Source organism: Nicotiana sylvestris, chromosome 2, assembly GCF_000393655.2.
Source record: "Nicotiana sylvestris chromosome 2, ASM39365v2, whole genome shotgun sequence".
Lineage (NCBI taxonomy): Eukaryota > Viridiplantae > Streptophyta > Magnoliopsida > Solanales > Solanaceae > Nicotiana > Nicotiana sylvestris.
In genome coordinates, this window is record NC_091058.1 from 142525254 (window position 1) to 142543314 (window position 18061).

General features: G+C 44.7%; 1 protein-coding gene across 1 annotated transcript; it reads right to left on the reverse strand.

The window, feature by feature from the left end:
* Window positions 1-16167: 16167 nt before the first annotated feature.
* Window positions 16168-16665, reverse strand: LOC138885701 (uncharacterized). The gene has a single exon (XM_070166678.1). It carries the CDS (start codon window positions 16663-16665, stop codon window positions 16168-16170), a length of 498 nt encoding a protein of 165 aa, XP_070022779.1.
* Between the last annotated feature and the right edge of the window lie 1396 nt (window positions 16666-18061).

Genomic DNA, 18061 nt, shown 5'->3' on the forward strand with positions numbered 1-18061 from the left:
TGGACGTTATCAGCGTCTCCTAGATTCACAGCCTCAGTGTCATTTAGGTTAGGTTTGGGTTTTTCTTCAAATTGGCATAGTTCTCGGTTTATCTCTTCGAAGGCCTTATCTTCGTCATATTCAAATTCATCTTCGCAAACGACCTCTTGCATCATTGAGTCGGATTCAGATTGATTTATTAGACTAGGTCGAAGATCCGCTGTGCATGCCATGTCATTAGAACCAGTAAAAAGAGAACTGTTCAGAAAGAAAAAAGAACAAAACAAAATTAAAATGGGACAAAAGAAGATAACTTTATTAAACTTGCGGGATAAAAAGGTTCACACTTTTACAAGACAAAAGTAAAATTTGGATTACACCCTGGAATAATCCGAACAAAACAAAACAAACAAAACATAAATCAAGGCCTACTACCAAGACTCCCCTCGGACAGGAAGAGGAGTAACTGTCCAATTGTTGGTCTTGGCCTCAGGCCCCACAAACTGTATCTCTGCTCTGCTGGGACTTTCTCCAGCTTCTACCATACTGACATCAGCGAATAGCCTCTCAAAACTCTGATTCAGATCCCCATCCATACCAATCAATGGTCCTAGAATCTTTGGGACTGGCGACCCTTTGGCACTTGCCTTGACAAAAGACCTTGAGAGACGTGGCACCGGTTTGGGCAGAAACCAAACTCTCTTCTTCATTTTTCGCGCCTGCTTCCTATCTGCTGCGGTTGGTTTGAACCCCAATCCGAAAGTTTCCAGATTTTTAGGCAGGGTGACAGGTTGGACAATCCCCTGAAGCTCGACTCCCAGGCCTTTTCTCGGTACAAATCCATTACCCAGCATTTCCAACACCATTATGACTGTCGCAGCAGCTACCCTAGGGTGCGGGATGCTTTCTCCCTCAGCAACTTTGTTTGCCGACCCTGTATCGAAAATCTGGTAGACCCAAAGACCTTTGTCATCAGCGGTCTCTATGAAAGGTACAATGGCGCCACCCATGGTGCACGCCGTGTCCTCGCCGTATAGCACGACCTCTTGTCTTTCCCACTCGAACTTCACCATCTGATGTAGGGTGGAGGGCACTGCTTTGGCTGCATGAATCCATTGTCGTCCTAACAGCAGGTTATAAGATACTGTGGCATCTAACACCTGGAACTCCATGGTGAACAGGACTGGACCGATGGTCAATTCAAGTACAACATCCCCTACAATGGCTGTTCCATTTCCGTCAAATCCTCGGACACAGATGCTATTCTTGTGGATTCTTCCGCGGTCGATCTTTAACTGGTCCAGAGTGGATAATGGGCAGATATTGGCACTTGAACCGCTATCCACCAATACCCGAGTAACTACCGAGTTTTCACATTTGACAGTTAGGTAGAGAGCTTTATTATGCTCTGTACCTTCCATCGGCAGGTCATCATCTGAGAATGTTACCCTGTTCACCTCGAAAATCTTGTTGGCAATGGTTTCCAAGTGGTTTACAGAAATCTCGTTGGGCACATGAGCTTCGTTCAATATCTTCATCAGGGCCCGACGATGCTCCTCAGAATGGATCAGTAATGACAACAGCGAGATCTGGGCCGGTGTTTTCCTCAGCTGTTCGACCACAGAGTAGTCCTGCACTTTCATCTTTCTCAGAAACTCCTCAGCCTCTTCTTCGGACACAGGTTTCTTGGTTGCAGCCGGGTTGGTTCTTCTTAGCTCCACCGGAGCAAAACACCGACCTGATCGAGTCAGCCCTTGCGCTTCACAACTGACTTCTTCCACCTGTTTTCCTTTGTACATCACCACTGCCTTTTCATATTTCCAAGGCACAGCCTTGCTATCAATTATCGGTAGCTGGACTACAGGCTTTATGGTGACCGGTTCTCTATATGCCCCCTTCAACACAACTGCAGGTGCGGGCGGAATCCCTGATATTACCAACTTGTTTGGCTCGGGTTTGCTTGTTATGGCGGACGGGCTTTTTCCCAATATCACTACTGGCTTGACGCCTTCTTCCTGCGACTGTACCCTCGTTCCCCCACTGGTTGAACCTTCTTTCGGGGCGGCCTGGATCATCATCACTGTCTGTGAGGGTTTTCTCAACTCTTCTTCCCCATACACCAACTCAATCATGTGAGTCTCGTGGTGCACTGGCAGTGGGTTCTGGTTGATGTTAGGAGCTTCCGGTGTCTGGACCTCGATCTTATTGGTGTCAATAAGATCCTGTATGGCATGCCTCAATTTCCAACACTTTTCGGTATCATGCCCCAGCATCCCTGAGCAGTATTCACAACTTATTGATCGATCCACATTCTGGGGCGTGGGATTTGGTTCTCGAGTCTGGACAGGACTAACCAAACCCAATTGCCTCAATTTGTGGAACAAAGCGGTGTAGGTTTCTCCCAACTCAGTGAAAGTTCTCTATTTCCGCAGCCTGTCATTCCTAGCAGTTGGATTTCCCCGAAAGCCTGCCCCTGGAGGGTTTCTATATGCTCCTGGTGGAAGATAGGTGTTTTGTGGGGGTGCATATGTGTTCTGGGGAACCGGCGCACGCTATTGCGGGCGAACCGGAGGCTAAGTGTATGTCTGGGACTGGTGTACGGAACAATGTGGTTCTCGAGGTGGATAGAAATGTTGTGGTGGGTTGTATGGGTAGTCTGGCCTGTGAGGTCTGGGTTGGTTGTAGTGTGGCTTGCTAGCCCTGGACCAACTGTCTGCCTCGATCGTGGCAATTTCTTCTTTCTTTCTTCTTCCCAACGCACCTCTGGTGCCGTTCTGAATAGCTTGGGTTGTGGCCTTGAGTGCCGAATAATTCAAAATTTTGTCAGACCTCAGACCCTCTTCTATCATGACCCCTATCTTGACCACCTCGTTGAAGGATTTTCCAATCGTCGTCACCAAGTGACCAAAGTAGGTTGGGTCCAATGTTTGTAAGAAATAGTCTACCATCTCTCCCTCTCTCATGGGAGGATCGACTCTAGCTGCTTGCTCTCTCCAGCGGAAACCAAATTCGCGAAAACTTTCCCCGAGTTTCTTCCCAGTTCTCAATAATGTGAGACGATCAGGGACTATCTCGAGATTGTACTGGAAATGACCTGCGAAAGCCTGCGCCAGATCATCCCAAGTGTACCACCTACTGGAATCCTGCCTGGTATACCATTCTAGTGCAGATCCGCTCAGACTTTGGCCGAAATAAGCTATTAGCAGCTCATCTTTGCTGCCTGCCCCTCTCATTTTGCTACAGAATCCCCGAAAATGTGCCATGAGATCGCCGTGCCCTTCATATAAATCAAACTTAGGCATCTTGAACCCGGCCGAGAGTTGGATGTCCGGGAAAGGGCATAGATCTTTGTAAGCTACGCTGACTTGGTTGCCCAAACCGTGCAGGTTCCTGAAGGACTGCTCCAGGCTTTTGAACTTTCTCAAGACTTCATCCTGTTCAGGGGCTTTAACCGGCTTTTCAATCTCTGCCGGTACCTCCAAGTGTGAATTGTAAGCCTGTGGTTCGGGGGCACGGAATGCAGGCTCAGGGGGATAGTATTGCGTATCGTGAGCCTGAAACAATGGCTCACTGGTCGTTCTTTGCAAGGGGGCTGATGTGGGTCCCACAAAAGTGGGAATATTGGGTGTGGGGAGAGGTTGATGGGGTGGTGGAGCTTGGGAATCATGAGGGCTTCTTTCTTGATGATAACGGGGGTTTGGAAGGCTTGTTGAAGGGCCGGAGTGAGGGTATTCCGGCATGTGCCCCAGTGGCTCAGACAACAACTGTTCTCTGAAGTAGTCATGCTTGTTGCCCCAGTGGGGGTTTTTAACAACTGGCTCATCGGCCTTTCTTCCTCATTACTATTCTCTGAAGTAGTCATGCTTGTTGCTACCGGTCCTTTGGATCTGGTTTGGTAGGAGTGTGTTGCCAGAGTTCTTTAACAACTAACTTGTCTGGATCAGACAACAACAAACTTTGTTAGGGTTAGAGCTTAACAGATTTGATCATAACACATAGAGGATGCAATGCTCCTAGGCCGTTAACCGTTTCTACATGCTTTGCTTCGATCAACATGCGTCATCCCGGCTTGCTCATTTGTCCCCTTTTTTAAAGTACTTTGGGAAACCCTGTGTTTTATTTTATTTGTATTTTCTTTCTTTCTTTATTAAAACGGTCGAATCTTATGGGGATTGCCTACGTATCACGTCCCCACGCGAATCAGACCAGGCGTAGTTCTGCCTTAAAGCAAAGAAACACAAAATTCTTTTGGAATCATTAAACTCATTCTCAAAATTTTGCTATTACAAATTACTTCAAACAAAGAATAGCGATAGTACAGATTCCTATCTGATTAAAAGAAAAGAGAACAACATATGGGAAAACGACAAAGCCAAATAAACAAGACATCGACCAAAGATTAATTTTCCAACTTAAGGGCCCGCGTGGCATCACTCGGCCTTCTTGCGGCCCTTGGTGTGAGGTCCCTCTGCAAGCTCTTCAACTCGTTCATAATCCGGTAGACGCAGCCCATGATGGAAACAAGGAGGGTCTTCCGAGGTGCTCGCTCACATGCTAAGCATTTCATGTAGATGTAATGCCCAATTTCGTCAATTCTTCCTCGAATGTTGTCCCTTTCAATGAACAATTGCCTGATTTGTCGGTTCTTCAATCCCAGTGCCTGAGCATTGTCGGCAAGTCGATCCTGGAACAACTCCATTTGTCTTTCCATGCAGGCCATTGCATCGTAACAATGTCTTCTGTCGGCCTGGGCATCTCGTGCTTGTTTGATGATCCGATCATGTAGAGTGGAGTTCGTTTCCCTTAATATCCCGATGCTCATTTCATAATCCCTTATGACCTGTTGCAGACGCTGCCTCCGGGCCATTGTGCATTTTGCCCATCTGACCTTCATTCTTGCTATGCAAGCTTCTGATTGTTCTAATTCTTCTTGGCTTTGGACGACCTGATTTCTCAAACTTGCTATCAATCTTTCGTCAGAGCGACGCTTCTGTCGGTCAACGTTACTCTTACTGGCTTGGCGAATGCGGGCCTTCAGGGTTTGGTTTTCTTGGGCTAGCTTGTTTCTTTCAGCCTGCTCCGAGGCGACTTGCACATTGTTCTCAAATACAAGCCTTTCAACTTGTTGCTTTAGTTTCCCGATTTCAAACCGGTAACCTTCCTCCCTTTTTAACCATCCCCATTGCTCCTGTGAATCATCTGTGAAGTGTTGGACGTGGGCTCTTTTAGTAGGTCTTTGCCGAATCTGAAACCTTCTTTCGAACCAAGCATCATACTTTGGGTCTACCTCACCTTTAGCTAGTTCTCGCACCATGGTCTTGGGTTCCAAGAATCTACATTCGTGCCACAGCTTTCTAATCTTCCCCTCGGGAAATATGACTCCCGGGCTCAGCTCCAAGGCGTGCTTGCTCAGATCTTCATCAGTAGGGATTACTTGAAACCTGCCCAGCTGTCGTAATACCCGATGAGGGGCATATGGCTGGATGCTGCGAAGTCCCATTAAGAGAACATGACATTCTCCAGCCGACATGTAGATCACCTCAGTATCAATCAACCAACCGAATGCCCATTCAATTTGGTCAGCTGTTGTTGACCTTAACCGTGTAAACCATGCTTCGACACCTTCAGGAAATCTGGCGTCTGCCATGCGCTTCTCGAATCTGCTGATACAATTCCTCTCGGTCAACCCGTGGTTCATGTATCCTACTCGGTGATGGAGGTGTTCTTGCATCCATAGCTGAAGTAACAGATTGCAACCTTGGAAGAACTTGCCTCCTTCTCGGCATATAGTCAGAGCTCGGTAGATTTCGGACAAAATCAAAGGAACCACAGTACTGTTGGTTCTTTTGATTGCAACGTCGGCCATCCCTACTAGGCCTATCTCTATCTTTTTATCCTTCCTTGGACAGACCATGACTCCCGAGAACGCTGTGATGAAAGCCAAAGTACGTCTTGCTTCCCATTTGTTTCTGTTCCCGCCATGAGTTAGTCCAAGGTTTAGTTCCTCGAAACCCTGCGGAGCTCCGTACCGCTGATACAAGAAATGGAAATCACAACATCCTCTCGATAAATCGTCATGTTGTATCTTCCGACTGATGCTTAGTAGATTCAGAAACGCATGCAGAGACACTGGCCTCGGCGAAAGTAAATATTGCCCTCTTAACCTCTCATTCAATCCCGCATATCCGGCGACTTCCTCAAGTGTTGGTGAAAGTTCAAAGTCAACAAAGCGGAATACATTGCGGGTTGGGTCCCAAAATGGTATTAGAGCTTCAAGAATATCTGTCCTCGGCCTAACACCCAACAAATTGACAAAACCTCCCAATACTCTTCCTACTATCCCTTTGCTATCGGTTTCCAAGTCATTCCACCACATGTGGAGTTGTAGAGGGACCTCGCTGAGGGCAGAGAACGGTTCATTTTGCTCTGTGCTCATCCTGCACGTTTATTAAGGTGTTTTTTAGGCGAAGGCAAAAATCTTTATTTTGATTCAAAACAAAAATAAATCTTTGAAAAAACAATATATGTGTATATACACACGTATATATATATACTTTACTATGTATCATTATTGGTAAAAATGAAAACAAGGAGTTGGACCGGATGAGGGTTGCCTACGTATCCCACATCCGGTGAGAATCAAACCGACGTAGTTCGGGCAATAAACTAAATAGTTTATAACTTGAAAATAAAGCAAATTAAAAGAAAAACTCATTCCTCATTATAAATTTATAACTTAAAAATAAACTAATTTTTTTTAGTATAACAAACTGTTAAAATATACCCAATTTCTCCTCTATTCGAACTTTGTCATTTCTTCTTTAATTTATTTTTATTTTTATTTTTATTATTTTTTGTAAAAATTTCCCAACATTCACAACCGGTCATCATGCATGTTCGAAGCCAATAAATGCACAAGCAGTGAGCAGGATGCATCAGGATGACCTTTTCTGTTTCAGGTTACTATTCCTAGACGGACCCAACCCCTGTGTTGAGTCCCCTAAGTCAAAAATGCACATGATGCAAATAAGCGTTCCTACTAGGGATCCGGCATAAAGTTGAGTTATTCTAGGTTCAGAACCTGGGTGTTTGTTCTAGACCTGGCTTACCCGAGCGGACAGCTCGAGCCGAGGGGGCAGCGTACCGGGAATACAGAAGCTTCACCGGCTTAGCAACTTGTCCGAACCTCGTTCTAAATTGGAATTTAACACTATACAGAAAAGAAGTCGTACGAAGTACGCCCTTCTTCATGATTAAGAAGACTCAGAGAGAAGATGAGTTTCGGCACAGTTTATATACAGTTCAAATAATATCAAAGCGGTAAAAGTATCATTTAGCACATTGAGCCCAAACATGTAACAAAATCAGATAAAACCAAATATAACAATTTATCTAAGCTCGAATTTCTAACCCTGAACCAGTGGTTCTAGGTTTTTTAGAAATCCCGAGTAGAGTCGCCAGAGCTGTCGCACCTCCTTTTTACGCACCCGAGAGGGTGCAAGGGAGTTTTTCCAATTAAAGGACAATCGAAACGGGATTGGTTTATTTATTTCAGAGTCGCCACTTGGGAGATTTAGGGTGTCCCAAGTCACCAATTTTAATCCCGAATCGAGGAAAAGAATGACTCCATATTACAGTCTGCGTACCAGAAATCCGGATAAGGAATTCTGTTAACCCGGGAGAAGGTGTTAGGCATTCCCGAGTTCTGTGGTTCTAGCACGGTCGCTCAACTGTTATATTCGGCTTGATTATCTGATTTTTATACAAATATGAACTTATGGCAAATTTTATCTTTTAACCGCTTTATTACTATTGTTTTTTAAAAGAAATGTGAACATCGCTTAAAACGCGTCTTTGGACTGCGTCACATGAAATGCACCCACAATCCGGAACACGTTTTATTTGATGTTTTGGGATTTGGATACGGGTCGCATGAAATGCACACCCAGGCTTAAGAAAGTAGATTATTAAACACGCGCCTAAAGAGACTATCGTGTTATTATTTTTTGGGAAGGTCGCGAAATTTGCTAAGCGGCACATCCCGAATTCTAAATATTTTGATATATACATACATTTAGAGGGCCCCGCAGATTTGTACATTTTTTGTTTGTCGAGGCTCGTCTCATTCTTATTTTTAAAAGGATATCCTATAGCAACTACGTTTCTTGTCGCGTTTGTCTCTACTAATTGAAAACAGAGATAGTCCTAGTTAATTACATGCTTGCAGGTTGTTTATAGCAGGATTCAAAATGCTTTTATAGAATAAGAAAACATGACTACGCACATGGACAGCTGATCGAACATTATGGGCCCAAATCCAGCTCATGCGGGATGGGCCAGACCTGGGCACAACATTCATGAGGTTGAGGAATGCAGACTTGTACTGTTAGCTTTTAAAGCAGTGGTCTGCCGATTACAAGGAGGCAATTTATCAAAAGGAGCTGAAATCAACTAACACAGATAATTTGATGCAGTTAAGGCTATGCCGAACACAATTAGATAATGTCTAAGCTACAACCTACTGCATTGGGAATACTTTTATTTATCAGCATACTTATACAAACTAACATTCAACTACACTTCATCGATATCTATTAGGCATGCAGGCTACTTCCAGTATCTAAACAGGGATGAAAATTATTATTCAGTACATGATATTCAATATAACAGTCTATGCTTAAAATAACAATCTTCAATTCTTCTCTTTTTGCATTCGTACTCAACTTCAAGTTACATTGACAGTATTAGTCGTGTACCTGGATGTTTGCACAATAAGAAGAGGAAGAGAAAGAGTATCAGCAGCAGGCAACTAACAGCAACAACAACTTAGCCACAACACAGCAACAACAAACAACAACAAAAAACCAATAGTCCACAAACGACCAACAGCAATTTCGATAAAACCCACAGTGGTCGAGTACCAACCAATCGATCCCAGAAACAGAATAGCGAGACAGTCGAGAAAACCAGACTATTTTGATGCAATAGCAACAGAAATTCAATAGTCACACAAGCTCAGCAAATAGCCAACACAGCTTCGATAATCAGTAAGATCAAAACTCAATCTACAGCATATAGAAGCTCAGAACAGTGGTAATCCCGGCAGAAAACAAACAGGATCTCCTAATGGAATAGTAACAGCCCCAGTTAGGATAACCGACTTGATTTCTTGTGCAGTTTTTGGACAGTGTACAGTTACAGTATTTCTGGAAAATTTCTTTCTGTTTTTTTAGTTTTCTTCAACTCACAAAACCTCTCTCAAGACTAAAATTTCCAGCCCCTTTTAAGTTCTGAAACAGCTTATTTATAAGCCAACAACCCAGTGCAGCTAAGCTGCCTGGATTCTGCCAACTATAGTCTGCCCATACCCCTTAGTTTCCCATGCCTAAAGGCATTTTCTTGGAATCCTTAATCAGCCCCATGCTCTGTCTCATTACTCTAATCAAGGGTTATGGGCTTAGTTAAGTATTCATTTAATTCCCATGCCCTTGTGTTTTGTTCCCCATTAATAGTATTTTAATTGGCACTTGACAGCTTTATTCAATCCTGAACACTTAGTCAGATTTCCTAGTTCGAATCCCCCCTCCCACAGCTAACAAACCAAACCTTCACAAAAATCAGCCAGTAATTGGATGTGACACTAACTTAAATCAGCCAGTTAGGTCGTTTGTTATTTAACACTGTGAAACTAACGTCAAACATGTGACGAGTCAACTTCGCAAGTTATAACGTATGCTAATTAGTCGCTAATCAAATAAACTTAAAACAAAAACAAGCTGAGTGTTTCAAGCCTTGTTCGGACAACAATGGAACTTTACAAACATAATTAGTTGACGACGTTACTCAGGTCGACTATACAAGCTATCATACGTAACAATCAAACGACTAACAAACATAGACTAAACAGGGTAACAATTTATTTCAAAACTCGGGACATTTAATTATACAGTTATGGGACTTAACTAACCGACCATATCAATCAAAGCGATTAAGCATCTTATAACACTCTACTAACATTCAAGAAAAGAAATCGACCAAACAAAAGGGTCTTTGAAGACGGACAGAGAATAATCAACACAAACTAAACAAAACCATAAACATATGCATAACACCTAAACAAAACACAAGACAGGGCGATTACATCGGAAACTTAGCTCAAACGAAAACAGGTTTAGCTTTTTAGGGTCCTTGAACTCAGATTTGGGATTCAACAAGGTATGCTTATATTTGACCGGAACCAAAGCTAGTTAAGGCCTGAGGGATGTTAGGGGAGTGACCAGGGTGAATATGGGGTGGTTTGGTGTAGATCTAGGTTTGTCTCGAATCTTCAAATGAAGATTCGAGAAGGTGGGAGAGGATTTGAGGCTAGGGGGTAACAGATTTGGGTTCGAGGTGGTGAGATGCTTCAGGGGTGTGAAGGGGGTGGTCACCGGCGTTCATGCCGCCGGGTTCTGGTGAAAGGAAAATCAGGGCGGCTGCTAGGGTTTCGGGGGGTTCAGTGTTTGGTGAAGAAGATGAGTGGAGGGGGGTTCGGATAGGGGGCGTGGGGTACGACATAAGGCTTATATACGATCTAGGGGTTTAGATCCTGGCCGTTGGATAAAATGAGATCTATGGACAGGATCTATTCACTTAGGGAAGACGATGTCGTTTGGGTGTGATAGTGGGTGAGACCGGGTAAGGTTGGATCGGGTCAAGATTTGACGGGTTTAGGGGGAAGGCCTAGGTCCGTTGGATCAAAAGGGTTAGACGGCTCAAATCAACTTGCCTGAAACGGCATCGTTGAGGTGAAATGAGCAACTTGATCAGGACCGTTTGTTTGAGTCCGATCAACGGCTCCAATAAGGACGCTGATACGGCGTTGTTTGAATCAGTGTTTGGGCAGGCCTGACTTGGACTGGACTTGTGTGCCGGTTTTGGGCCTACTGTTTTAAATTTTGGCCCAATCCGAGTATCCTCATTTTCTTTTGCTTTTTCTATTTTAATTTAAACACAAAATTCTTAAATAAGACAAAGTAAATTATATACCCACAGATTAACATTTAATAAAAATCAACCAATGATAAGAAACATTTATGCATATATTTTTGATTTTCTTTTCTTTTGGAGTAATTCCCGTGAAGCAAAAATCACGTGCTTACAATTGTAAATGAAAATTATAGTCATCTCACATTTGTGAGTAAACCCACTTGCTACCTACAATGCAAAATGCCTCATTCTATAATCTAGTTGTTACATCCAACGAAAATAAGTAGTCAGTTTCAGTGCCTTGTACAAGTCAATAAGGTTACACTAGCTCAAACTAATAAGAATGTAGACACACCACAATACATACGTTACAAGAAGGAATCACAACCTAAGTCGAAAATGTATAGCATTTTACAACAAGTCTGGACACCTATGATCTCCACTTACTAGAATCATACATTTTATTGTCATAGCCATTGGTACCACCTTCTCTGCCTAGCGGTTGTTTCTTTCTTTGGAGCTAAAGTATGTTTGACTCAAAAGATATTAAAACCTTTTTGAATAAATCAATCAAAGAAAGTGAAGGGGTAAATTTTAGCTAAGTATAATAATCTCTAGGACAAAAGATATACAAGGTGACTATAAAGGGTAATACTTCTTGACCTTATCAAGATGAATGATCGAACAATAATGATATCAATTGTTTATGTAAACAAGTGCTACAACGAGTGTTCTTAGTTGGAAGAATGTCCCCAAAACCCCTACAATGTTGTTTTTACACTATATATATATAAGGGACAAACCCCTTCTAAGCCCTAAAAGACAAATCATAGAGAATATTCGAAAGAATATTCCTAATGCTCCCTAATGGACCTACACTACTGCAAAAGTCATGTGGCCTCTTGTTCGATCGTCTGTCGTTTCCTACAGGATGTCGAGCTATGAGGATCTCGTCGTTTGTTGTACTCATCAACAGTCGTGGTCGTCCAAATTTGGACCCATACAATTAGTCCCTCCGCTTGTCGAGGTTGAAACTTGGTGCGTCCTCGATGAACGGACACCACTCGCTCTTATGGAGAAATTTGGTCTTACGAGGCGTTACGTCTTGGCCAATAATGGGCGGTCAGCGTGCTCAGCAAGAAACCGGATAGTGTATTTTATCGGGAAATGGTGTCATCTCCACGTGCATCATCATTATGCGTGTTTTCGAGGCAGGGGTTGATGGCTTGTTGCTTCAATTTCGGTGCCACTCTGCAACCTTCCACTTCGATTCTGGCGCCACCCAATCCTATAAATAAGTGGAGGGTTTGTTTTTTCAAAAACTCTTGGCCATTTCATTTCCGGTTAGCCTTTCTCATCCCTCCCAAGTTCGTTCTAACAACCTTCTGCTTCTTCTTTTCCCATTCTTCGTTCACAACCTTCTCTGCTGTTCTAACACCTTTTTCATCAAAAGAAATGCCAAGAACACATCGATCTCGTGAGGGGGTTTCTGAGGCCGCCCCGTTGTCTGTGGTTCCCCCCTCCGGCGGTGAGGATATGATGGTGGAATATGAAGATAGTTTTCCCACGGTGGAGGAGTTGCTGCCGAGACACCCCATGTCTCGAAGCGACTTCCTCAAGGATCCTCCTCCTCCTCCTACCCCCGTGCTCTCTGAAACGGAACAAGTTCATATTAACGCTCTCCGTACAAAGTATAACATCCCCTCTCATGTTGACATGGTTCCAACGGGAAGGGATTTCGTGGAAGTCCATAGACCTGGGTACTGCACTTTTTACGGGTACCCTTTCACGATTGGTCATTCTTTCCCCCTCCTTCCATCAGCGGAGGAGTTCTGTAGATTCTACCAAGTTTTCCCGACGCAACTTTCACTATACACACTTAAGATACTCCTGCTGTTGACAAAGTATGCGGAGTTGGCGGGATGCGAGGTTACTATCCACCACTTGTTGCACCTGTTCTCGCCTAGCTTCCACTGGGGCACTATGGTTCATTTGAGGCACTGTGGAACAAAAAGGCTGGTGGTTGGGACCGACGACCGAGCAAGTCGCAAGTTTTGGCATAAGTACTTCTTTGTCAAAACTGAACACATTGTCTCTGACCCCGCCAGGTTCCCGAAGCAATGGAACGAGACTCGTAAGTGTCGTCACTTATTTTACTCTTTCTTTTCCTCTTCATTTATTATAGGATTTGTTTGCTTCTCGTTTGCAGCTATGGGACATCCACCCCGCCCTATTGCGGGTATAAGGGATTGGGTAGCCCGTCTGTTGTCCCATGTAGCGGAGACCCGAGAGCCCGCCTTCGTAAAACATTACGGCCCGAGAGTTTCATGTGGTAAATGTTCTCCCTTATATCACTTCGTCGGTTATACATCGTTGTCTATTGATATGACTCTTCATGATGACAGGTCGAGTAGCTTCCAGGCGGAGGGCAGCAGTCCTTGCATTCCGACAGGCTGTCGCTACTATAGGAATGCAGTTTATTTTGACTGAGTCTGTTCGAGGGGGTTGTCCTCAACCTATTCAAATGGAAGGTTCCTTGCGGGATATAGTCGTGAGAGAGGAGGCTTCTTCCGTACTGACCCCTCACCTCTTGGACGAATCCTCTTATGGGGATGAGTCGTTACTGAGAAAAAGGAGAAGAGTGGATCTTGGGAAGGACGTGGTCGTAGACGCCGGTAGAAGTAGGGTGTCGCAGACGGCACCTGTGCCCACATTTATGGATGACGCCATCTTAACGGGGAGGTCTCCCCAAACGGAAGGGATTTACCCAAGAGCCAGCTCCGTGCACTCCGTTGAGGGTAGCGCGTCATCCAGCGTTGGGGAGGCCTGCACGTCGACCCAGAGGACGTTTGTGAGTTTGTAGGGTGCCATACTCACGTGGAGGTCAGAGTGGAAGGATCTGATCGTCATATAGTTGTCCTGGGGGACTACAACCTGTTGTCGAACTGCGATCACGTGGTGTCTGCTTTAGCCCCTCTATGTGCTGCCCCTGAGAGCGAGGTGCTTAGAGCGATGAGCGACATGGAGTTGTCTCAGAACATCGCCGGCATGGCCTTGCGGGTAGGTGTCTTTCTTTTCCTTTTCGTCGTTGGGCTTGCGTTGTTATTGTCAACTTGTCTTTTTGTCTTAACTTCTTTCTTTTTTTGTGCTAGACCCTTATCATGGAGACCGAGCGCGAGCGCCGGCAAAGAAAGAGGACGGCCATCTACGGGAAGATGTCTTCCAAATATCAATAATATCATGCTAAGCATCATGCAATGGCCGACATTTATAATCAGGACCCTGATTTTCAATTGTTCCGTGAGGGACTTAAATAGAGAGAGGACCAACTGGCGTGCAAGGTCGAGGAGCTAAGAGAGCAAGATGAGGAGCTTATGAAGGTTGTCGCCCGCAACAGTGAACTTGAGGCCTCCCTTAAGGTGAAGGAGGATGAGCTTGAGTTAAGTAGGGGGTGATGGCCGAGAATGTCGACTTGCAAGCAAAGGTGGCCAGTTTGACCGCTGAATTGGGTACGAAGGCGGTGGAGATTGAGGGGATTAAGGGCGAGCTGAGAGTCCGTGTCGATAAGTTGGCGACTACTATTTCTAAAATGACAGCCTTGGAAAATACCCTTCGTGTATGTAGGTCGGAGCTGACCGAGGAGAAGGAGGCATCCGAGCTTAAGGTAGCGGGGCTTGAGGGGCGTGTTAAGGAGTTAGAGGCGGAGCTATCTATGTTGACTGGGCAAGTGGCCTCACTGAGAACGGAGGATGCGAGTTGACGCTCACAACCTTCTACATCTCGTGCCTCGGCCGATCTGGTCGTGCCTCGTCGCTTATATGAGTTGTGGGTTCATGCTGAGGCCCAGCTTGACGTGTACAAGGATCTTCATGATTAAGGGAGGCATCTGAAGCAGAACTTCAGGGCGTGCATGCCGAAGCTCGTACAACTCGTGAGGCATACGGGTATGACCCTCTTACACCTGACGGGGATGACATCAACTCTGATGATGCAAACCATCTTGCTTCTGACTCTTGGTATGAAGATGCGTATCCAACCGGGGATGATGTGTAACTTTTTGTTTGTACTTACTTTTTGCTTTGGGATTTTTCTAAGGGCATGCTTGAGCCCGTTGTAAAGATAGGTGTAAGTAATATTTTGTTGTAATGAAGAATTTGTTTTGTCGATTTGGTGATGATCTTTGGCAATGGTTTAAGCCTTTGGGATGCTACTTTTGAACTGTCATCGAAGTAGGATCCCGTCGTAGTTCGAGTGAGATCGAACTCATATTTTCGTTGATGGCCTTGGCCATTGGGATGTTACCTTCAAATTGTCGTCAAAGTAGGATCCCGTCTTAGTTCGAATGAGGTCGAACTCATATTTTCGTCAATGGCCTTGGCCATTGGGATGTTACCTTTGAACTGTCGTCGAAGTAGGATCCCGTCGTAGTTTGAATAAGTTCGAACTCATATTTTTGTCGATGGCCTTGGCCATTGGGATGTTACCTTCGAACTGTCGTCGAAGTAGGATCTTGTCATAGTTCGAATGAGGTCGAACTCATATTTTTGTTGATGGCCTTGACCATTGGGATGTTACTTTCGAACTGTCGTCGAAGTAGGATCTCGTCGTAGTTTGAATGAGGTCGAACTCATATTTTAGTCTATGGCCTTGGCCATTGGGATGTTACCTTCGAACTGTCATCGAAGTAGGATCCCGTCATAGTTCGAATGAGGTCGAACTCATATTTTCGTTGATGGCCTTGGCCATTGGGATATTACCTTCGAACTGTAATCGAAGTAGTATCCCGTCGTAGTTCGAATGAGATCGAACTCATATTTTCGTCGATGGCCTTGGACATTGGGATGTTACCTTCGAACTGTCGTTGAAGTAGGATCCCGTCGTAGTTCGAATGAGGTCGAACTCATATTTTCGTCGATGGCCTTGGCCATTGGGATTTTCGTTCATACATTGGAGGTTTGATTATATTCCTGTAGGAAATACATGTTGACTTTGTACATACAAAGGAGATTTGGTTATATTCTTGTAGGAAACACATGTCGACTTTGTACATACAATGGAGATTTGATTATATTCTTGTAGGAAACACATGTCGACTTTGTACATACAATGGAGATTTGCTTATCTATATCCAGTCCCTTCATTACATGGCCTGGAGATCATGTCAACGGGCGGGGTAATGAACAATACTTCGGACCTCGAGACGTCCCCTTTGGCGCCTCATTAAAACCTCACTGAGAAAACCCGATTGGGACAAAATCCGGATGAGGGAAAAAGAGTACGACTTAGGTAGCGCCTTCTTTCAGAAGTGGAAGTATTTGAGATAGACGACATTCCAATTGTTTGGAGTAGTTTTCCTTCCATTGTTTCTAACTGGAATGCTCCTTTGTTTGCTGTCGCCGTGATTTTATATGGTCCGTCCCAGTTTGTTCCCAGTTTTCCCTCATTAGGGACTTTCGCTGCTTGTGTTTTAGCTTTGAGGATGTAGTCTCCGACCTTGAGCGGTCGTACTTTGGCCTTCTTGTTATAGTACTTTTCTACTTGTTGCTTTTGGTCTACCATTCTTACATGGGCCATATCTCTTCGTTGTTCGACTTCATCCAGATCTTGTAGCCTACTTTCATCGTTGCTTGGTCCGCTTTCGTTGCAGTATCTCAAGCTAGGTTCTCCGATTTTGACGGGTATAACCGCGCCAGTCACATAGACTAGTGAATATGGCATCTCGCCTGTGCTAGTTGTTGGCGTAGTGCAGTATGCCCATAGTACTTCTGGCAGCAGTTCAGGCCATAGCCCTTTTGGCGACCTCGAGCTTCTTTTTCAATATGTTCAGTATCATTTTATTGGAGGATTCAGCTTGACCCTTGCCGATGGGGTAGTATGATGTGGAGAGTATTCGCTTGATGCGCCATTTTTTCAGAAAACTCGGTCGTTTTCTTTCCAACGAACTGAGGTCCGTTGTCACAACTGATTTCTTTGGGAATGCCGAAGCGGTATATTATATTTTTCCACATGAACGTGATAACTTGTTGCTCACGTACTTGAGTGTATGCACCCGCTTCCACCCATTTAGAGAAATAGTCAGTTAAAACCAAAAGGAAGTGTACCTTACCTCGTCCTGCCGGGAGGGATCCGATAATATCCATCCACTACTTTATGAATGGCCATGGTGAAGTGACAGAATGCAGGAGTTCTCCTGCTTGGTATATCATAGGGGCGTACTTTTGACACTGTTCACACTTCCTAATGTAATCCGCAACCTCTTTTTTCATGGTAGGCCAGTAGTATTAGGCGCAAATGAGGCATCGGACGAAGGCGCGGTTTCCCGTATGGGCGCCACAGTGCCTTCGTGTACTTTTTCTAGTACTCGCCGTGTTTGATTTGGTCCGAGACACTTGGCCAAGGGGCCACCGAACGTTCTCTTATAAAGATCACAGTTTACGAGGCTGTATATGGCTGCCTGTATGCGAAGCTTTTTGGCTTTTTTCTTATCTTGTGGGAGCGTTCCGTCCTGAAAATATGTTACGATACGATTGTGCCAGTACCAAGTTAGGTTTACAGAATGTACCTCGACCTGGTCTATTGAGGAATGGAGAAGAGTGACCATATTTTCCTTGTTGATATTTCTGGTGGCTGCCGCTAGCTTGGCGAGACCATCCGCTTCGATATTCTATGCCTTAGGTATCTGGTCGAGGCAGCATTTATCGAATTCTAGCAGCAGTTTATGAATTTATGACTGGTACTTTTGCAGTCTCTGTTCTTTGATTTGGAAAGTCCCAGTGACTTGGTTCACCACGAGTTGAGAATCGCAGTGGAGAACGAGTCGTCGAGCACCATATTTGAGGGCTAATTTCAATACTGCAGTCACAGCCTCATACTCGGCCTCGTTGTTAGTCATCTCAGGGCATCGTATAGACTGACGAATTACTTCGGCCGTAGGAACCTCGAGGACGAATCCCAGTCCTGATCCCGATGTATTAGATGCGCCAACGGTGTAGAGAATCTAGAGGTCGGAATGTGCGGAAGCGCGGAGCGCCTCCTGCTCTACTTTAGGCAATATTTCCACGCTGAATTGACGACGAAATCGGCGAGCACTTGCGATTTTATAGCAGTTTGCGGT